The sequence below is a fragment of the Lagopus leucura genome, unplaced genomic scaffold (assembly GCF_019238085.1).
Source record: "Lagopus leucura isolate 7727_CA_CO unplaced genomic scaffold, USGS_WTPT01 Super-Scaffold_73, whole genome shotgun sequence".
Lineage (NCBI taxonomy): Eukaryota > Metazoa > Chordata > Aves > Galliformes > Phasianidae > Lagopus > Lagopus leucura.
Window position 1 is genome coordinate 25,976,718 of NW_024962252.1, and position 23,122 is coordinate 25,999,839.

The 23,122-nt window shown below is 38.9% G+C and overlaps 1 protein-coding gene across 4 annotated transcripts in view; it reads right to left on the reverse strand.

Annotated features, from left to right (window-relative positions):
* IBTK (inhibitor of Bruton tyrosine kinase) overlaps window positions 1-18,838 on the reverse strand; it is a 54,966-nt gene extending 36,128 nt beyond the window's left edge. For 3 of the 4 annotated variants that reach the window (XM_042886872.1, XM_042886881.1, XM_042886859.1), the window contains exons 1-7: window positions 18,667-18,838; window positions 11,830-12,501; window positions 7,673-7,769; window positions 6,172-6,296; window positions 3,889-3,999; window positions 2,870-3,040; window positions 1,525-1,642 (exon numbers count right to left, since the gene is read on the reverse strand). In XM_042886872.1, coding sequence (XP_042742806.1) covers window positions 1,525-1,642; window positions 2,870-3,040; window positions 3,889-3,999; window positions 6,172-6,296; window positions 7,673-7,769; window positions 11,830-12,153 — 946 coding nt within the window. In that variant the 5' untranslated portion in view covers window positions 12,154-12,501; window positions 18,667-18,838. The remainder of the gene's footprint in view (window positions 1-1,524; window positions 1,643-2,869; window positions 3,041-3,888; window positions 4,000-6,171; window positions 6,297-7,672; window positions 7,770-11,829; window positions 12,502-18,666) is intronic. The other variant, XM_042886866.1, reaches the window with a different exon arrangement.
* Window positions 18,839-23,122: the final 4,284 nt, after the last annotated feature.

Here is a 23,122-nt window from a genome sequence, read left to right on the forward strand (position 1 = left end):
TCCACAAAACTCAATTGAAGAACATATTGCTAACGTACTTTGAATAACTTTTAGATTCCTTAAGATTTTTAGGTAGTTAGATAATTCACCTTAAAAACTTTAAGACAGGTAACAGATGCACCACACATACTTGTTAGCTTACCATGAACTCCTAAAAATATTCAAGATCTGACATAAAAATAAAAAAAAAAAAAGCAAATTCTAAAGGGGCAGCTATTAAATAGTATTAGACTAAGCAGCAGCATTGCCTTTCATCTCAAACAAAGCACTTCTATCTGATTGCATTACAGTTCATAACACTGGAAGTATTATCACACTTGCATCAACTATTTCAGTCACTGGAAGGTACTAAACAAGCTCAGCACAGAAATCGCTGTAAGTGCACATAAGCACTAAGGCAGGGAGCAAAGGTGAAACAAAAGTTGGAGCTGTAGATGTAAGGGCTAAGAAAACTTAAAACTTAACTGCTCTGCTGCATTGAGAATTTGTAAAAATGTACCCAGCATAACCTTGCTTTGTGCGCACTTATATCTGCAACACAAAGTCCTGCAATGCTGTCCTAACAGCACAGCACTATGCCCAAACTTCCTATAGAGGCACAAGGTTTATTTTCACAGTTCCCTGCTGACACAACTGTATCTTATAATCCAAGCTACTGTCTCCATATGGTACTGCACTGGGTCTTGTGCATATCAGAAGAATCTCAACAGCACAAGTAACCACAAAGAAATGTGTAAGATAGATAGATGCATACACACACACACAATAAATATTCATTAGTAAGATGCTTCTCTGACAAAGATATTTTTTTCACATACCTTTACGCTCCTAAACAGGAACACAAAAGTGTATGAACCAAATTTCAGAACTGATGCAGACAAACTGTAATTAAGTATCAGAGCTAGATAAATTTTGTCTGCATAAAGATACAGAGCCGTCAAATTACAAATCCAAATCACAACTGCAACATACAGTTGTTAAAAAAGACAAATGCAACTGAAGTATCCCATTCATACAATTAACTAGGAAGTTCACTAATTGGTAGAATGTTTTTATTAGGTTCTCATGTAAGAAAAATACTGAATTAAGTAAAGACAATGATAATTTTTAAAAATCTACTTACAGGAAAGATTTCACTTCAAAAAGTTAGTAAGTAAAAAAAAAAAATTAGCAGCTTGTTTACAGTGGACAAATGAGATAGTTTATAATTTATTAAAGACACTACCAAGCAAGACTTGAGGTAATTTGCAACACAAACAGTAACATTCTGTATCCTTAACATTTTCAATAGCAGAACCACACAAGAAACACAGAAGCTAAGTCAGATCAGCTCCCATCATCTTAAAGTGTAAATGTTATGAAAAATATTCTTTAAAAAAAAAAGCGGGGAGGGACGAAATCATCAGATTGGCAAAAAAAGAGAAAGCTTTAACCAAGCTTCTGTTGCAGGAAGCAGATGATAGCTTTAGTATGTGCAACACCTTCTAATGGCTGTGTTTTACTTTTAGAACACTTCTACCTTACCTAGTTGGCCTCCATTCAGCCCCATGGTATACACTGCTTCCTTAGTCCATAGCACTGTATGGAATCTGCCTGCAGCCACTCCAATCACCATTCTACCTTTCAGGTTTTTTGCCTGAACCTAAGCACAAATCCAAAGTACATCTTAATATCAAGCAGCAAAGGGTGAATTTCACATGTACAAACTTCTGACCACATTTAACTTCTAAAGTCATTAAGAGTACAGCACTGGTATCAATCCACATACAGTCCATTAAATCAGGATTATTTCAGAAGTTTGTCAAGTGGACACTTCCGCATTTATGATTAAAAAAAGGCTTTTTTGGTTGTCTTTGTTGTTGTTGTTGTTGCACTATTTAATCAGAACTAGAATCTCCTTAGATGGTCTTCATGTGTAAGATGCAAGGATTGCAAAGCACCTGTGAATGAATGAAAATGAAAAGAAGACTAGAGCGCTGCAAAGTTGTCATTTAAAGTGTTTCAGTTGGTATGCCCTAATCTCCAGACTCTCTGTAGAACAATATACTACTAATTCCAGACTTCACATTTAACTTGATCTTGACCATCAATCACTATCTGGAAAATCAAAAGAAATATTGTGGATATACAATTATCATGAAGGGCATCCCATTGTTCTTCAAAACATTACCCTCCTGCACTTTGGCAAATGATTCTTTCCTACTTTAATAACACTGGTAGTACAATTTTATTTTATTTTTTCTTTTTTTATTCCATATGAAACTAATTTTCAGTGATAAAACAGCTTCTATTTCCTTTTTAAAAAAAAACAGAATAAATTATCAATTGAAGATAGAAAAACACTCAAGTTGCTGATGCCAACACCCTCTCCTGAAGCCCCATTAGTTCTTGTTGATTACTTCTTATCCCTGTTTCTATTCTTTCCAAAGCATTACAACTTCAAAATCAAAAGCACTTCCAGCAAAGGATACAACCATCATATTCTTAGATCCATCATCCAGTGAACCAAAATGTGTCAAGGTCATTGGTCTCCAGTAAAACATTCATATTATTATTACTTCATTTCAGTTACAGAACAGTTTGGAGGAAAAAAGTTTTTGGAAACTGCAGCTTGTATCATATTTATTGCTACAATCTTTTGTATAGCTCAGGTTACAAACTGAGATGTAAATCAGAACACAAATAAGAATTTAAGATTGAGATGTACGATAATACCGAGTCAAGATTTTATCTCAATTCAAATTTCATTTCAATGTCCGAAAAACTTTAAAATTTACTTGTACAATTTTCACTTTTCACTTTCTGTTAAAAGAAAAATTAAAATGAAAATAACAAACACAGCCAAGCTTTTGGTTGATATTGTCCTTACCTGTCTAGGAACACTGCAATTAGCGGGAGGAGGAAGAATACCTAACTGGTGGAAAGTATTTAGACCAAACGTGTAAACACATCCATCCTCTGTTAAAACAACTGTATGATCTTTAGCTGCTGCTATCTGGGAGCACTGGTGGCTACTTAAGCCTTCCACAAGTCTTGGAACCTAAGAATAAAAGTGTTGTATTAGCCAATGGCTATACATAGAACAGAAATTCATAACAAAATATTGAAACTACAGATGAAAATGTATATGAACAAATTTACCATATCCAATCCAACTAGAAATTAAAAACACATCCTCTGCTATCAGTGCAGACCTGCTCTAAAATCAGGGTGGAAACTGTATCTTGAAGACAACTAAACAACTATTAACTGTTAACTTTTTTGTTTTTCTTAAAAATTATAATGGTTTCTCCCATCCATCCAAATACAGGATCATCTAAAGAAAGTTATAGAGAATAAGGAAGGAGTTCTGTACCTTTGACTCTTTACGCCCTCTAATGGGAATTCTCCTTTATATGAGTGTCATCCCCATTTCAAACCATGAGGTTCCATACATTCAGCAAGAAAAATCTGACTTCCTAGAATTGTGTTCTTTAAAGTGAGCTCTGATCTTCATAATAGCATTCAGAACACAGTATCAAGTTCTACCAGATATTCAATACTAAGAATATTTAACAAAACTGAATACTGGTGCTGTAAATTTAGTGCATGCTACCAAGTACACAAGGTAAGATATTTAAGTCTAAACTGTATGGCACTGTCTTTTCAAATTTCATTTTTGTATATTGCAACAATGTTCTGTTCAAATGAACTCACTTAGCAGCTGTGCAAATCTAACACAGAATAATCCTTCCGTCACCTTTCATGGTGTTATTTAGCAAGGAAAGGGGAGGTCGTTTGTGTAAAATAAACACCAAAGTGAGTGAATAAGTTTGAAGAGTACACTCACAGGAACTCTAATTCAGTTTTCAGACTTTGTTTGATATTAAAGAAATATAATTAAGTTACCAGGCATGTTTGCTCATCACCATGTCCTAGGCGCCCTCCTTGTCCATGTCCACATGTATAAATTTGACCTTTGTGGGAAAGGAACACTGAGTGGAATTTGCAGAGTACCACCTGAAAGAATGAGGGTGGGAAGAGAATACAGGACAATTTCATTTTCTTGGATAATCTAAGAATGTCTACCAAAACCACCCAGTGGTTCAGCTTTAGTAAAGATTACAATACAGTCAGAATTTGTGAACATGAAACTATACGTTGTGCTGCAACACAGAATCTTCATCCTGAGGTTTAAGTAACCTCAGCAAAGAAGAATACAAATGATCAACACTGTTACTATGAACAACTTTTTAGTATGTGTTTATGATCATGATGTTTGAATATTAAAATGCAAAATACTAAAATCAAGATAAATTATTACTGAAAAGATAAAAACAGAAGAGAAACATGATTACAGAAATGTTGAACAGCCTATGCTGTTGGTCCTCTCAATTATACTACAAAGCCACCCTAAAGTTAGTTCAATCAGCCAACAAGAGTTTCTACTGTTTTCACAGTAACCACCACTAAGAATTTCATAAAGAAAGGGAGAATTCAACTGAAAGTGAAACACTCCTGTTAAATCATCTCCCTGACCTTGCTTATAGAGCCAAGCTACAGCTCTCTCCATATAGATACAATGATTAAGCCGGTCACAGAATCACAGAATGGCCAGGGTTGGAAGGGACCTCAAAGATCATGAATCTCCAACTCCCCTGCCACATGCAGGGCCACCAAACTCCACATTTAATACTAGACCAGGCTGCCCAGGGCCCCATCCAACCTGGCCTTAAACATGTCCAGGGACGGGGCATTCGCAACCTCTCTGGGCAGCCTGTTCCAGCACCTCACCACTCTCTGGGTAAAGAACTTCCCCCCGAACATCCAACCTAAATCTTCCCTCCCTCAACTTAAAACCATTTCCCTTGTCCTGCTGTTATCTACCTTTCCAAACAGTTGATTCCCCTCCTGTTTATAGGCTCCCTTTAGGTACTGAAAAGCTGCAGTGAGGTCACCCCGCAGCCTTCTTTTCTCCAGCCTGAACAAGCCCAGCTCCCTCAGCCTGTCTTCACAGGCGTAGAGCTCCAGTCCCCTGATCATCTTTGTGGCCCTCCTCTGGACCCTCTCCTACAGCTCCCTGTCTTTCTTGTACTGCAGGCTCCAGACCTGGACACAGCACTCCAGATGGGGCCTCATCAGAGCAGAGGGATCAATCACCTCCTTGTCCCTGCTGGCCACCCCAGTCAAAATACAGAGATCCCAGAAGAGATTAAACTATGGCAGGCCAGTTCAGAAAAGAATTTCTCTGATTTTCTATAATGTACAGGTACAAGACAACAGGATTTGCGCATGCTTCTAGTTATTTCACTTCTTCACCAGCATGGTAAACCTCTTTGAAAGCTAAAATCTAAATGAGGCAAAAGTTACAATATATCTCATCATGAAAATGTGAATAAGATACCAATATAACAGCAGACACACTACCAAATCAAATCCCAATTAACACAGAACACTTGCTTTAAGTTTAATATGTACATTAACTTACTTCAATATTATTAAAGTATGTTCAAGCAACGGCCTCATAGGCTAGCAGAGATTGTTTCAAGGATAAAAATACTGTCTCAGAATTGCTGAAGGAAAATGCAGCACAGATGGTTAGCACTGAATGCTAGATCAAGTTTTCATTGCAAACTTTAAATTACCCTTAAAGTGAAGTCACAAGAAGTGAAAAGCAATAAACTACCACTTATGGGAGGTGTGCTCTAACAGCACATGCTGCTTTCAACACAAGAATTTGAAACAAACACTTCATAAAAATTCATTGTCCTACTTCCATTCACTATGGGAGTTCCACAAGAGGTCAGAAACAGAGGAGCACCATGTTTCTGAATTCTTGAATTATCTTCAAGTCATTTAATCAATGTTAATCATCAATAGCAATCAAAAAACATTCTCCTGACTGAAACAAAATTGTGGTTTCGTTGCAGGTGATTGGGAGGTAAAGCAGCAAGAAAATAATACAGCAGGCCTTGACTAATATTCCTCAGCTATTCTAAGCTGCTTGCCAGATCAATGGAAACAGTATGCTGAGAAGTAACTGGAAAGAAAAAATAAAAATATACAAATCAAATTCAATATTTTTTTCCATGTCAATTTGCAAAACTTGGTTACATTGTTGACTGTTTTTTCCTCCACAAATCCTTCACATTTACTAAGGAAGTCTCTCCACATTTACTATTCTCAAAGTACCTGTTTGATATACACGCTGTTACGAGGAAAGAGGTCCACCAATTCAGGATGATATTTACTCTGTTGACCTCCGTGACCCAACGTAAAATTTATATTGTTTCCCCACGTGTAGACTTCCGTGAGATCTGCAATGAAAAAAGAATATTCTCTCTGCAGCTTGTAAATACAGCAGTTTCATACACACTGAATTTGAGAACTCCTACAGTTTCTATTAAAAATTTGAAGGGGAAAGTTATTTTTTCCACCTTGAACTGAACTTGAAAAACATATGTTCTAATGAGGAGGCATGACATCATAAAAAAAAGCTCTGACAACTATGTATGCAAGATAAGCAACATTACTCACATTTACATTCCCTTTGCTTAAGATGCAAATGCTTCACAGCAGAGTTACTGCAGTTTTCAGAAGAACATTACTACTACTTTAGCTTACATGTTTTTAGTTCTCAATTTAGTAAAAAGTCTTTTCCAAAAAAGGTTATAGACTCTTATACATGAAAGCCATAAGCACTCACTGTTCTTTATTTACCTGTTTTTTTAAAATAATCTTTTAGTTACACTGATATTTGAACCCTATTTTCTTATGAGTAGGAAACTATAATGTAAATTTGAGCATCTGGTCCAACTACTATAAGGATTAAAGGAGTTTGCCATATTAAAATGTAAAATTCGTACATGAAACTCAGGATTTGCTTGACCAAAACCACTTAAATTGTCTGGAGACAAGATGAAAAGAATAACTTTCACTGTGCAACTCTGCAGACAAGAGTATAAAAAGTATAAAACAGCATTAAAAACAACAAAAAAAATTTGGAAAAACTGTTTCTGTCAAAGAAAACCTTGCGTGCTCAGTTACTCATCCTTTTTTTAATCTACATGCTCGTCTCCCATTTGGAAATGTATTTAGAGAGACTGTAGCTAACTTACATCAAGTTATTTTTAAAGTACAGATTCAAGAATATATTCCCCTACTTTTCACAGAAGATGCAGAAGTGATGTAAATCAGTCTATTGAATTCAAAGACATTGTCTTTGGTAACTTGACAGTGTCTCTGACAGCTTGAACTCATAAAAAGATGCCAGCACATTTGGAACGCAACACTGGAAGCCACCTACTCCAAGTCCTCCTGCTGAAGAATGATCAGTTAGAGCTTGTTGCCCAAGTCCGTGTCCTTTTCAGGTTTCAAATATTTTGTGGAGACTGTCCTTTGAGATCTCTGCGCAACCTATTAAATCACTTGCTTTTGTTCAGTGTTTTTTTGTTTGTTAGTTAGTTCTTTCCTTCAAGCCAGTCATTATTTGTTCATTTTTGGTACATAAACAAACCCTGCGTCTACTGCCAATATTCTGCACCTGTTATTTTATGGACATTAGTGACTCAACATCCTAAGAAACCTGATAATCTATAAGCTTCTAATTGGAAACAGAAAACACTGTCTACAATGGTACATACATTAAGATGCTGAAATTAGATCTCCTTGTAAAATACCATTTATTTCCTACCAGTTTTCTTGAACACCACATGGACTGGTCTGTCTTTCATCACAAGATCCAAGGCTGATAAGCCTTCTTTATCTTGAACGTACAGACTAACACCATGCTGAAAGAGAAGGAGAGAAGGGGAAAAGAAGGAAAGAAAAATTAAAAATAGCTCCATTGTTTGAAAAAGCCATGTAATCATTTAAGAAGCTACATGCAACTATAACTGATCTTTGAAATTGAGAAAATATTCCAAATCTTTCTAGCCAGTTGGGAATAGATCCAGGGAAAAAAAAAAAAAAAGCCACCTTAATAGTGTAATTTTGTTCAACTACATTCAATATATTTCATGTTAACTCATTAACTGGAATTTTATTGTACTGGTTGAGTAATAAAATGTAATCAGAAACACAGAGGAAACTTCAAGGTAAAGCACTATCATCTAGGAAGGGTGAGTATTAATTAAAAAAAAAAAAAAAAAAAAAGGCATTTGCCAGCTTTTAAGAATATATCTTATTCTTAAAAAAAAAAAAAAAAAAAAAAAGTTTTGACAAGCTAGGGAAGCAGGATTAAAAATAAAAACCCACCTACTATGGCTTTGAAAACAAGCAGGGAACAGTAGATCACAGATGCTGAGAAAAAAGACAAGAGAGCACAAATAGCCAGACAAAATAGTAGTGACGAAGTTTCAAAAGCAAAAAGCATTAATAGGTCATGATTCCTCTTCTCAAAAACTTCTAGGGACAGTGACTCCACCACCTCCCTGGGCAGACTGCTCCAATGCCTCACCACTCCTAAGAAATTTTTCCTAATATCCCACCTGAATCTTCCCCAGCACAAATGCCATTACCTCTTATCACTAATTACACAACAGAAGAGGCAGGCAGATCCCCCCACCTTGTCACAACCTCCCTCACAGAGAATGATAAGGTCTCCTCTGAGCCTCCTCTTCTCCAGTCTAAACAATGCAGTTCCCTCAGCCGCTCCTCATAAGATTTATGCTCCAGACCCCTCACCAGTTTCAAGGCTCTTCTTTGGGCATGCTCCAGGGCCCTGATGTCTTTCCAGCAGCGAGAGGGCCAAAAGCCAACAAAGTACTTGAGATGCAGCCTCACCAGTGCCTAGTACAGTTGGGATGATCACCTCCCTGCTCCTGCTGACTGCACTATTTCTGACAGTGCAAGGATGCTGTTGGCCTTCACAGCCATGTGGACACACTACTGGCTCATACTCAGCCAGCTGGCAACTAACACCCCCACACCCTTTTCCTCCATGCAGTTTGCCAGTCCCTCCGCCCCAAATCTATAGCAATGCCTGGGGTTGTTGTGACCCAGCACTTGGTCTGCTGAAGTTCATACAACTGGCCTTAGCTTACCAATCCAGACTATTCAGATCCCTCTGAAGGGCCATCCGATCCCTTGGCAGATTGATACTTCCTCTCAGCTACTTGTCATATGCAAATTTACTGAGAGCACACTCGATCCCCTAGTCCAAATCATCAATAAAGATATTGAACAGGACAGGGCCCAGTACCAAACCACTCACGACCAGTCACCAGTTGGATTTAGCTCCATTCACCACCACTCTCTGGGCCTGCCCATCCAGCCAGTTCTTTACTCAGCAAGAAGAGTACCTGTCCAAGCCATGGGCAGCCAGTTTCCCCAGGAGAATACTGTGGGAGACAGAATCAAAGGCTTTACTGAAGTCTAGGTAGATTACATTTACAACCTTTCCTTCATCCACTATGCAGATCATCTGCTCATAGGAGATCAAGCTGGCCAAGCAGGACCTGCCTTTCACAAATCCACACTGGCTGGGCCTGATTTCCCAGCTGTCTTGAAAACATGCCACGTAATCACAGTCAAGACAATCTACTTCATGACCTTCCCCAATACTGAGGTCAGGCTGACAGACCCATAATTCCCCAAATCTTCCTTCCAACCTTCCTTGTGGATGAGTGTAGATATTCTGTACACGTACATATATATACAGTGCTCTTAATTTTTATTTATTTTTTTTTTTTAAAAGGTGCTACCGACGTCACTTTTAAGGAAGTAAACAGCAACAACTGAAGGGGTCAGAGAGGACCCACAAAAACCACTAAGTCCAACCCCTGGTTCTGCACAGGACCACCTAAAATTCAAATCCCATACCTGAGAGCACTGTTCAAACTCTCCTTGAACTCCAGTAGCTTGGGGCTGTGACCACTGCCCTGGGGAGTCTCCTCCACTCTCCCACCACTCCCTTGGCAAAGAGCCTTCTCCTAATGTCATGACATGATAACAGCTAACACAGTATTTTTCCCTCTGGCTGCCTCTTAAGTCATTTATAAGCATAACAAGCTACAGCTATCACTGCAGAGTCTGGAGAAGAGGAAGGAATTTGAGGGGAGACCTCATCGCTCTCTACAACTACCTGAAAGAAGGCTGCAGCAAGGTGACAAGTGGTAAGACACAAAGAGAGACTCTCAAGTTGAGCCACAGGAGGCTTAGATCATGTATCAGGAAGAGTACCTTCATGAGAGGGTGGTCAAACATTAAAACTGGCAGCCCAGGGAAGTGGTGGAGTCCCCAGCCCTGAAAGTAACTTAAGAGAGGTGTGGATGATGACTGAGATATCATATAGGAGGAGTAGCCAAGAGATCTAGGATGCTCAACTCAGAGAAAGTTCAGGGGGCGGATCTTATCAACTTATATAACAAAAATACACAATTGGAGGCAGTGGAAGAGAGTTTTATCAGCAGTATCCAATGACCAGGCATAGCGGCAGTGGGTATAAATTTAAACAAAAGAAATTCCATTTGAACATATAAACATGTTTATTGAACTAGTATTAAAACATTGCAACACATATGTTTGGACTAGACAATTGCTCCAAGGTTCCCTTCTAGCTCAGCTATTTCATAACTGTGTTCCATAATCCCTTCCTGTCATTGCTGTAAAACCTTAAGAACACATGCTTTTAATAACACTGCATAGCAGAGAGACTTCAGTTAAGAAACTAGAAGTTAGTCCATGACTCATTTTTTCTTTTAAGAGGCATATCAACAGAGCCACCTATTATAAAAACCTCACATAGTCATGCAACTGATGAAGAAGTTAAACACCTTTGGGAAAAACACTAAAGGCCTCCTGTAAGCAAATATCAAAGATACAGAGACACATACACACACTAGAGGATTCAATACCTTTTCAAACATCACATATGCAGTTACCAGTTTTATAGAGAAAAGAACCACCCACAATTCCCATAAAAACATTTACTTTCAGAAAGCTTAAAGAAAACCCCCTCACTGCACAGGGGTACAATACATGAAACGTGTATTTATCAGTTATCACATTTTCAAGAATTAAGAACTACTGGACCCTCAACCTTTTTGTTTAAACTGCTTCTTGAAAGCAGAGAGTTTAATGCTTACAAATTGCTAGTCACTGCAATATTAAACTGAACTTAAACTGAACTTAAAATGGAAAAGTCTCTGTCTTAAAATTTGCTTTAAGTCATCCTGAACCACAAATATTTATTTTCTTACATGGCTAATGGGAGCCTGAATATCTCAATCAAATGTAGATCTTCCTGTTGTCGTACTTTGGACTGGAGAAACAGAGGGAGAAGGAAGTGAAAATAAAAAACAACTTGCTAAGAGGTGGGGAAGAAACAGCAATAACACGGAAGGAACAAAGGGAAATGAGTGGTTAAAAAGCCCTGGTTAAAATATAAATGAAATGACAATAAGTTTAATAAAACACTGCATTATTTTGAATTGCTTCTCTCTCAAACATAAGCTTGGGTGGATCTTATATTTTGTGTTCTCTAAAAAGTACTAGTTGGCATAATAGACTGAAGAGTCTATTTTTGCAGTATCTTTTCTCTAACATCATGTTCATTCTATACTCTTAAGATCCTAAGCCTGATACTGTTAACACACTGTTCCCAGTCTTTCAGGGAAGTCCACAACTGCCTGAGGATCCTTACTCAGTGCTGATTTCTTAGTGGGCAAAGACAGACTTCTTTTAGAAATACAAAGTCAAATTTCAAGTAAATCAGTGCTCTATGCTCTAAATGTAATACTAAGATAACCTTCAAGAGGCTTTCAGTCAAGTTTAAAAAACACTTTCCAGTGACTGATACAACTCTAAAACTTACAGATATCAAGAAAAACTGCAGTTGCAAATACTCACCTTAAGTAGTGACAAAACACAATCAATGTATCCATAAAATATACTTCTGTGCAAAGCTGTCCATCCAGACTCTTTATCTTTTGCCAACAGATCCACTCCTTTGGTCTCAACCAACCAGTCCAGCACACCTTTTTTGCCACAGGATGAAGCAAGATGTAGAACATTTCTACCAAAGGCATCCTTTATAGTTGCAGCATTGTAGCAGTAAGAAGAAAGAAAGGCTTTGATCTGGCCTTCACTTCCTCTGGTTACTACAGAAATAACATCCAAAGCATGCTGTAGAGATCGACACTTAGAAGTGCAGTCTGGCATGAGAGAATTCATCTTCACTTCGGAAGCTGCTCCTCTCCTTAAGGGGAACAACCATTAAGAATATCAAGGCACTCAACTCAGTATACAACACAGTGCCTTCACAGATTTGTAATTCCAAAGATGCAAATCCAGTTTTATTGAGCTGCCATCAGAAATCTTTGTAATGTTATGTTTGGCACTTGATCCAAATAAATACTTAAAAATATATATATTTTAAGAAGTCTTATTTCACCATCATGTATAACAAATATTGTTGTCCATAGAAAATTCTGAAGTGAACTGACTACCTTACGTGTGGAGAGGGGGATTCCCCCTCCACACTCCTTTATTCTTCTAAAACTCCATAATTGCAAGGGAGACCTGAAAAAAGGACAAAACAGAACAGATTAATCAATTAAAAAAACCTTTCTCCCATCAGCTACGCAAAGTTAAATCATACTAGAACTTACAAGTGCAGGAGCAAAGTAGGAAGAGTTAACTGACTTGTCTAATGCCATTTGAGCTCAGTCAGGCATTTAGCCAGTCTAAAAACCCATGAATCCCTTCCCCACCCCATGCTTGGAATGTAATGCCTCCCCTTCTTTGACATAAGTCTTTGAGGCTACATGATGAACAAGAAAAAAAAAGTAATCTAAACAACAACAACTTCTTTTCCCAGTCACCTCAGGACCTCAATAGTTTATTAATTTTCAGGAAGCAAGGACTGAACTGAAGGACTGCTGAGAAAACAAGTAACCAAAACAAAAGAAACCCAAGCAGATGTTGAATACATCTTGGCTCTGCCAGTCTTGCCCAGGAGGAGGAGAAGGACCACCACAGTTTCCCTTTGCCACTGCAATAAAGGATTAAGCTCTAGGCCACCATCTTCCTACTAAGTCTCTTCTGCACAATGAACAGCAAGGTTCCCTTCCACCACTTCCAGAGCTGCTGACAAATGAGAGGAAGGACAGCAAGACTGGCAAGAAAGAAAAGCAACTTGTACACACAAATGAATTCAGATTGCTGACTGCCTGCAAGGCTAAGGTGTAAAGCTCCTGGAACGAGCAGGAAGCTTATAATTGTTTAAAAGAAGTCAGGCAACAATATCATGAAAGATGGATAAATAAAACATAACTCTCAGAAAAAAATAATAATCTGTTCCCTTCCCAGCTCAGCAATCAATATAAACCTAACCACACTCACACCAAACTCCTTGCTCTCCCTTTTAAAAGCATGCTGTCATCGTTTTTCAGGTACCCAAAACACAACCATATTTTAGTATGTCACAATCTGCAAGGATTTGTCATAGGAAAATTACTTTGGCTGGAAAAGAAAACAGAAATCCCATTCCACCTATTTCAAGAATTATCAACCGTTGCCACAAGATTTAGAGCAAACACTAGTAATGGAAGTAATGGAATCTAAACTTTCAACAGGAAGTAAACAAACACACAACTCTAATCGAAAGATATTAACTGAAACATATTATGAAAAAACCTCTGACAGTTATTATTCTCCCTCATTCAGAAAAGATTAAACACTTGAAATGGAAACCTACAGACTACAGTTATTCATTATGTACTTTCCAATCAATTTCAAGGATTAGGGAAAAAATAGTTTTTATTCACTATAATTGAGTCCCTCATCCCTGTCCATGAGTAACATTAGAAATATCTAACATTATAGTCCAAACGTGACCACAATCATTTAGCTTACATTTGCCATAGTGAGTTTATGTCTTCCAACCAGCATACAAACCTCTGCAATAACACAAAGTTTAACCCATACCTTTTTGGACTTCTCTTTCTATCTTCTTTAAATCCTTATACTAAGAAGAGAGCCAACATCACAGATTTGAAAGGAAGCTTTAGTTTCAAGTACATGGCCTGAGGCTGTTCCAAGGAATCAAGGCATGACAGGTAGCTGCTACTGGTAGCCCAGACACCCAGGGCATCAAACTCTTCTAAATGGTAACTATTCTAAAATATACAGGGGTATCTATAGGAAAAACTATCAGTACTCTAATTAGGTGATAAAACCATGTTGTGGAATAGTATGAATTTTACTTTATGCTTTGTGAAGCACATCTTTAATAGCATTAATTTTTAAGACACTGCTATTAGTGCTAACAAGAAAGAAAAATAAAATCAACAAGCACAGAGAAAAAATATGCAGAGAAGTCACAAATAAAACTAATTTGTCACGTAAACTGATAGGAAGTGGCACTGCCACTCGAGGCAGTGGCCCTGCCGTGCCCCATAGCATACCATCCATCCCTTGGGCTGATACTCATCTGTTTACAACACTGAATTGCATGGGTAAATGATTCAGAAGGAAGAAGAAACTTGTACAAAAAAAAAAAAAAAAAAAAAAGCAAAAAGAAACTGCACCATGAGAAACACTACAATAAATGAGCCCACAAATAAGAAAAAAGTTATTATTATATTATAATGTTATACATTACTTATTAAAGTACCTGAGCTCTAGCCTAAGAGTCCAAACACCAAAATACAGTCCTGACTACCACACAGTAATTCCATTATGATGATACTGCAACTATGTGAATTATTTCTTTATAAGTCACCCTAACCCAGCCCTCCTTACTATAACATACAACAACAGATACTACATTAGGACACTGACATGTGCACCTTAAGTTCTGAGACTGAAAGCTGCTGTTCAAGTTTACAACCCTCTTCAACAAAGACTGAAACATCAATAACACAGTCATGCTATTACAACACCTGAAATGAGTTAATAATCATATCTGACTGTTTTTACATATGAAGTAGGTCCTTAAGTGAAATCTTAAAACTTTAAATCTGTGATGTTCATGTTTATGTGAAAATCCTGTAAGTGGTGTTAAAAATGCTTAATTCTAGTACATGAAGTCCCAGTTGAATCAGCAGCACCAAAAGGAAGCCTGAAGCGTGAAGACCATCAGCATTTTTTTAAACTTGGAAACTCCAGTGACTAGAATATATGTTGCCTTTGGTTATGTGTTTGCTTTTTATTTGCAGCTATTTCTGTAGAGTTCTCATCACTAACTATACTCAGAACACTAGTCTTTTCCTAATGCTGTAATTACTGGAAGACAAAAAGGTAAATAACATTATCAGCCTTTGAACATTTTTGTTATAGAATGGGTTGGAGTTCAAATTAACGGACATGCTTATAGCCCACTCAGCTATAACCCTAAGGCCTAACCCTAACCCTACAACCCTCCCACTCAGCTCTTCCCCAGACAGGGCAAAGCAGCACCACACCACAGCTGTCAAACCTCCTCCTGGACAGCACTTTCACCCAATCACTTCAGCGCTTCTCCAGCAAGGTCTCAAAAGAGACCTACTGCTACAACTCCTTCCCTACACCAAAGCATTAGCAGCTCATTTTCAGAAAGTCCTGTTCATCCTTATTTGCCACTAGAAGAACTCTAAAGCAGAGTATCTACCCTCCCAATGAACAAGAACACACAGTTATCTGACCTCCCACTACATACAAGGTCTCTGGCCAGAGAGGAGCCATCAGACCTTAAGGAATCAGAACTCCTACAGCTGGAAAAGTTGCAGTCACTTGTACTTGTCTCAAATTTGTTTCTTTAAAGTGATCTCTACAAATTCCAAAAACGTGCCACTTTATTAAGAAGTCTAAGAACACAGTCGAAACACCTCTCTTGAGAATGAAACTAAGATTATGCACATCAGAGGGCAGTTAGATGAAATCTTGAGATTCTATTCAGTCTCTGCGTATAACAAACAAAGCAGACAGAAACAATCGAGTTCTAGAAATCTTGCAGGGTATCAAAGCTGCTTACAGGGGTCCTCTGGTAGGTCAGCAGTCTTTTCGTCCAAAGGTTCTGTTTAGCTCTTTTGTTATCCAAGATGCTTCCCAGAATAAACAAGTATATACTATATGATCAATTAAGTTCTGGCAACAAGAAATCTCGTAACAATTATGCAGAAACAGCAGAAATGCTAGTAAAGAGGCAGACCTTATTGCAAGTGTTTCTCAGTTACTGTCTTTCAGTTGCCAAATGCACCATTGGCACAGCACACACAGCAAAGTTTCTGCGATGCCTAGAACACCAGCAGCGAACACAGAGAGATCACAAGCTAATGGATAAAGGAAAATGCCAGACTGCTCACTTCCACTTCTGTCAGACCACATTCTCAACCAACACATTCCTGAATTTCTTTCTTCTTTCACAGTTTGTTTGTTCCTGCCTTAAAAGTACAGGGGTGCCGATAGAAGAGAAGGGTAACAAATCCTATCATATGCTGGATGCCAGAAACAGACATTGAAGCTGCCAACCTGGGAGGCACACATTTAATACTAGAATTCACGTGGTCTTTCAGATTCTTCCTGAGAAAAGCCTACCCTCAGTACTGTACCAATCAAAATCTGACTAATATAGATGTAAACATCACATTAAGGCAGCAGACAGTAACTGCAGTTGTGTTTTTCTGGTCCTAAGAGCACAGGAGACAACGATCCTGGCACAGAAATGAAAGAGAAAACTAGCAGCAGTGATGAGAATTCACTGCTACTTTTGGACAGATCACTGGTTTGGCATCTCCCATGCACAATGCATTACAGTAACTGTATTGATAACTTAGCGACACTGATTTGAAACCCTGCTTCTAGCTGTTTTAGTATTGTCATGGTTTTATGATTTTTGGTTATCAGTATTCCACATCATAACATCATGTAGTGCACTGGGAGTTAATGCTCCAGGTACAGCTACCTGTCCCAGAAGAGAATATATTTCTCAGTATCTTATTTGATCATTAAATTAGTATAACCTCCCCTCATCTCACTCACTGTTTTGAAAGGATTTATTTAAGTGGTGTTGATTCATTCCTAAATTTCAACTATATACTAGGATATACTCAGTGAAAAAAATACCAAATATTTGGCTTTCCTACAATTAAAGTAGGAGTTTCTATTTTGCATTAAAAAAAAAAGAAGTCCAAAGTTTTCTCATCAACCCTAATAATCTATTTTTTTTTTAACAGTGTAAATAATGTGGCTTTGAAGACACAAAATCGATTTATTTTTCCATTTGACTGTAAGTTGCTAGAAGCTTACATGAAGATTAGCAACAGGCAATGTCATACACTACAATGAGGCAAATCCAGCCTTATAAGGGCATTGCGAGTCCTTAAAGATATCCTGGATGTTTGTGAGGCTTTTTTTGTTTTCATTTTTGAACAAGCATGCTGACATTCAACAATGCTCTCCGAGGTCCATTCAGACTCGTTTCCTAATATCACAAAAAATGTGTAACCACAACAACATGGTAATCCTGAAAATATTTGTCCCCAAACCAAACTTTACAGAAGACTATTTAATTATTAAGCTAATGAAAATTAAAAATAACCTAGTTTTAGTTCCATAAGCCATAGATTTTGTTTGCTAACACGTTGCTAATTTTCCAGAGTTTTCTGTTGACTGAAGACAGCTTCCACTAACAAATACTAAAGCAGTTTAGACTAGCAAACTGGAGCTAAATGGTAATATAACAGAGGTAGCACTGACACTAAACAGTGTAGCCTCAAGAATGCATTATGAGAAGCCACTGAACACAAATGAACTCCTAGATAAACATCACCAAACACACCTTTCAGCTACAAGCAGCACATTGACCAAGCCTTTAAACAATAACAAGATCATAATTTCCTATTCATGAAATTACATATCCATAGAGTGTTTAACCTATTCAGTAACCCTCTGCACATTTTAACCCCTAGAACAACATTATCTTTCCCGTCCCTGGAAGCGTTCAAGGCCAGGTTGGATGGGGCCCAGGGCAGCCTGTTCTAGTATTGAATGGGGAGGTTGGTGGCCCTGCAGGGGGGCTGGAGATTCATGACCATTGAAGTCCCTTCCAACCCTGGCCATTGTGTGTGTGATCACAGTGTGAAGCAGTAACAGAGAAGTACAGTGCATACAGTTATGGGCATTTCCACAACATACTGGGATCCTGCTCTGGATGTGCAGCTTATCTGTCTCACAACGAAAGAGCAATGTAGAGAAAACGCTTCTTAGAATTTTCTGTACTTAAAGCTATGTCAGATAAATACATCAAGTCTTGGGAAGGGCTGACTTTACTGAAAGAACTAAGACCTCGGGAAAAGCGTTGTTAAGAGCACCCATCCGGGTGTCTTCCTATTTATTTCTGTAAACCGCAAGTCGCGGTCAGCCTCCATGCAGACCGACAGCTCCACTGACCACGTCAGCAAAGGGAGGGCCGGGTGCCAAAGATGGGGCAGCTGGCCCTAGCAGGGCGGCACGGAAATATCCTCCCTAGCCAACGACGCGATGCCAGCACGCCGGTGCTGCTGCTCGGAGGCAGAACCGCTGCCGGCACCGCCACGGGGTGAGCTAACAGCAAGCAGGCCCGGGAACCTCCAGCTTGGGAAACAGAAGCTGCTGCCGGCGCCCGGGGCTGCCTCCCGTTACCCTATGCTCTACCCCTTCAGCCGCCGCCCTCCCCCCAGCCCGGCTCCCTCCGGACACATCAGCAGGTTGCGGCCCGCCCCTCACCAGTCGCTAGATGAATGGGCTCGGACGGACAGGGCAGGACGCGCGCTGGGCACCACAAGGGCTCATCCTCAGTGAAAATAGAACGAGAGCGAGGCCAGGCCGCAACAGCTACCGCTGCACCTCAAGCAGCGGCAGCGGCGACAAGCCTGCGCCAGCAGAGCAGGGCACAGGGACACCGCACCCCCGAAGAAGCGAGCAGTCGATTGGCCGCGGCGCCGCCGCACATCGGGTGCCGATTGGTTGCGACCGTCGGCCAGGCTCCTCCCCTCCCGGCAGAGCTCGGATTGCATGACACGGCGAGGAGGGGGGCGGGAGGAGTGGGAGGGGGCGGGACCTCCTGGGCGGTACGGGAGTTGAATCAAAATGGCGGCCGCGGGCGGTGGGTGGGTGTGGTGTACGTAGCGTTGTGAGCGAGGAGGTGGTGTGCGGAGAAGGAGCAGGTGGGAGGGAAAACTACCGAGTTCCAGTCGGGTTTCACAAGGAAACGAAAATTGTGGCCACAGAGCTGGAAGTGCTGGCTGCAGTGGCAGGGCAGCACCTCGCTGCAAGACTCAAACAGCAGTCACTCAGTAATCAGCCCTCAGACCTTCAGAAAGCGGTGAAGTGGGAGAAAGCACCAAAGGGCTTGATTGACACACATTGCCTTAAGTCGGTGTAACTTTCGCCCTGACACAGCAAGCGCTCAGCGTGGTACAGTCTGACTTTTGTGAGGCTTTGCACCTCGCAAGCTTGGTTTATGCACAAGGGCTTGAAAAATTCTCATCCAAAGAGATTACCCATATCTCAGGTGCCTGAAGTAAGCTCCACAAGGTCTCGACTCAGTACTACAGTTTAATGTATTGGATGATATCATAAGAAGGACACATTACAGATTACTCTGAAAGAGGATGAAGGTTAGCATTTTAGGGTGGGAAGCTAGGAACCAAAATAGGCAATACCTAACTCAAAACACAGAGTAAAAAAAGAGAAAAAAAAAATCACAGAACATTTGCAAAATAGAAAGGGAAGACAGGCTTTATTAATAAAGACAGGCTTTAATTAATAGCTTGTGTATTTATTCAAAGCCACAATTTTATCCCAGAAGTGGTGCAAGCATTAAGGAGTTTAAAACAACCTAGCTATTTTTTAATCTCAAAAAATTTGATGTTGAAAAAGATATGCATGTAATTAGCAGCAGCAGTTTAATTTGGGGAAAATAAAAAGAGCAGAAGTTTTATGTTGGTGAATCACAGGCATTTTTATCCATGTGATCTAATCAAGTTCATGTGAACTCTACAGTCTGCTTTCTGTATTTCACTGTACCAAAGGTTTGGCTTTTCCAGCAGTCAGTCCCCTTGGTAACTAACCTTGCATGCTGTGTGAAATTTATTGATGTGTTATTTTCCTACTGGTAGCTTTTTTGTGCTTCAATCACGAGCATGTTTCGGAGGTGGCCTTGCTACAAGTATGCTGCCAGCTGGCCTGTGAACAGTAATGACTATCCGGGGAGATAAGGAGGTCCAAATACAGCTGAATTCAGCCATAAACAGTACTTTGTTGTACAATAATGAATTCGAGCTAATAGCTGAGGCAGGCATCCTTTGGAGAGGTAAACAGAACAGTGGAGAGATCAAGAGCCTTAAAGGAGAAGAAGGTCCAAGACAACAATAATGGATTCTATATGAGAAAAATAATTTTTAATACGCTGGAGTGCCCTTTGGGTACTTTCTCTTTCATACTGCTCAGAGTACAACTGTGAAGAATACAAAAATAAGACCTGATACAGTCCGCTGGATCAGATGAAACTTTGGCAATAAACAACAGTCTTTTAGCAAGCTCGTTTGTTTTAAGAAAAACAGGATATTAACTACTTTATTTATTGTTTATTGTTGAGGTTTTTCTAATTGTTCCCAGCACATAGGCCAGTAATGGAAATTCCTGCTATTTTGTGTCAGTTCTTCAAAAGCAGCCAACTAGTGAATGCTGTTCACAGACTGAGGATGATATAGTTTAATTTGCAGAGAGATACTGAGGTGATAAGGTAACTAGTTATAAAACAGATTAAATAGAACCTGTTCAATGGTTTTCTTGTTTATCAAGACACTGAAGTGTCTTTTCTAAATGGATGGTGCAACAGCCAGGTTTGTGAATACTTGAAGCATGTAGTACGTGCCTGACTGTTCAAAACTATTTTTCTTTTCTCGAGTCTGTGGCAGAAAGGTCTGAATAACCACAAATCAACATGTAATTGTCATAGGAAAAAATGTGTCTCTGACCACTGTGATCTTTCATAGCAGTTTTAGACTTGCAGTCAAAAATCCCTCAAATAAATAAATAAATAGGCAACACTTAAAAAGGTTCTTCAAGAATTTGAGGAGGAATGTCAATTTCGAGATGGTCAATTAACTTATAGAGGGTTTTTTGTGTGTGTGTTAGCATGCATCTCAGTTCACTGACAGTTGAGGGAGTTATAGGTTGACTGTACTCCAAATGTGTATGTTTGCTTAAGGTTAGGGAAGATTAAACTGCAAGGTGGACATTACCCCATTAAGCATAACTCTAGCAAGCTACAAATCCTTTCCACTCTTCCAGAGAAGTCAGAAATACTGACAAAGTTATGTTGTTTGTCTACTGCCCCAAGCTTAAGGCTGATGGAATAGTTAGGAGAGAAGGTATTAAGTCACAGTAAGGAAAAAATGTGTTCTGTACTTTAGGCTATCATTGTAACAATCTCTTAACAGATTCTGAATGTTGAAAAAAGATGACGATTACTTTTATCAGCCAACAATCTAGAAGTTGAGTCTATATAAAAAAGGAAATAATTTCTCTTTTTCCTTTTGAGCTACAGTTAAGTGTCTAGTGATGGATTTCTGTATTCACATTTCTATTTTTATGCCTCAGCTGGCCTAATTATTACCAGTGTCCTCTGGAGTCTTTAGCAACAATTCTTATTGGCAGCAGTAATACTCTCCGCTGAAGAAAAAATTAATCAACTCCAGGCTTATCTTCTTCTTATACTAAATAAATTCCTCATGATCTTTCCATTTTATGAACTTAAAAAGAGCAGAAGAGTATAAAATATTTGAGAATTCATATTAGAGAGAAAACAGTAGAAGATAAGACCTCTTAGCAGGGAAGATTTTTGCTTTGCCAAGCGAGAAAACAAACTACTTATTTATCAGATAGCCACACACTTAAGATTTATATATATATATATATATATATATATATATATATCTCACTAATGTATCTCTAAATTTATAAAGTGTGTATGTATGTATATATATATATATATATATATATATATATCTTGCATTAAGAAACCCTATCAAGAAACTCAGAGAGACAGGTATACTAAATTCCATAATTCCACCTGAGAAAAGTATGGAGAAGTCTGAGGATAAAATAGAATTGAAAGGAGGATGGAAACATATGGACCACTTCCTGAGGTCTCATCTGACTACTTCAGAGTTCCCGTGAAAGTAAAGCAGAAAAATGAAGATTGCACCTGAGCACACAAGAGCTTTCATTCAACAAGTTTAAGCAAATCAGATTCTTCATCTGGCAAGGCTGGGAACTTCTATGTAGCCATCGCACATCAGATACTCTGACATCGTTAAGATCTCCAGTTTGTCTAATTAAACTGGGAGAGCACTCCTGATATTCAAAGTCTATTTTCTCTTACTATGCTAATCCACAGACCCAGAAATAAGAGTTAGTTACAAGCCATACAAGCTGTATGCAACAACAAACCACTGCCCATAGCTTTGTATGGAATTGCAGTCACTGTACAGACAATAAACATGCACTTTTGTGCTTACCTTGCAGTGCCATCTACAGTCTGAAAACTCTTCTGGCACTCAGATGACATCACAGATACTGTTTGCTTAGTAGCTCAAAGCATTAGCAGAGTAATTTTGCAGTAAAAACTGAAGAGCTTGTTGAGTGTCTAAAGATTTCAGACAGTTTTCTTGAGCTAATTTCAGCCATGCCAGTGACTCACTGAGTGTTGTGAGTCACTCCCAGCACGGTCCGTCTCCATGCAGAATCAGAGATAATAGCCTCCTCAGATAGGACTCTTCAAAACAGGAATTTGTTACCTACTTTAAATTGTCCCTTGTATGAGCCTGTGTCTGTCACCACTGCAGAATAGGGTGGATTATGATTTTGGTTGTCTAAATTGTGTTGAAACCTAAATAAAAACGATAAAATTACAAATGAAGATGCAAATGAAACTACAAAAGGCATATGTGGAATTTCTGTTTCTAGAAATTTTAAAACAAAACTATGCCAAACCTGAAGGGGGACCATAAAAATTTAAAGGTTCGGTTTTCCTCTCAAGTAATTCCAGCATCCACTGCTACCATCTAAACCCACTTCAAAAAGATTGCACAGATTTAAATTACATTCTTGACAATAATCGGGAAATACATAAAACGTTTAAAAAATTGTTTGCAGTTTTGATTAAGGACTTTAA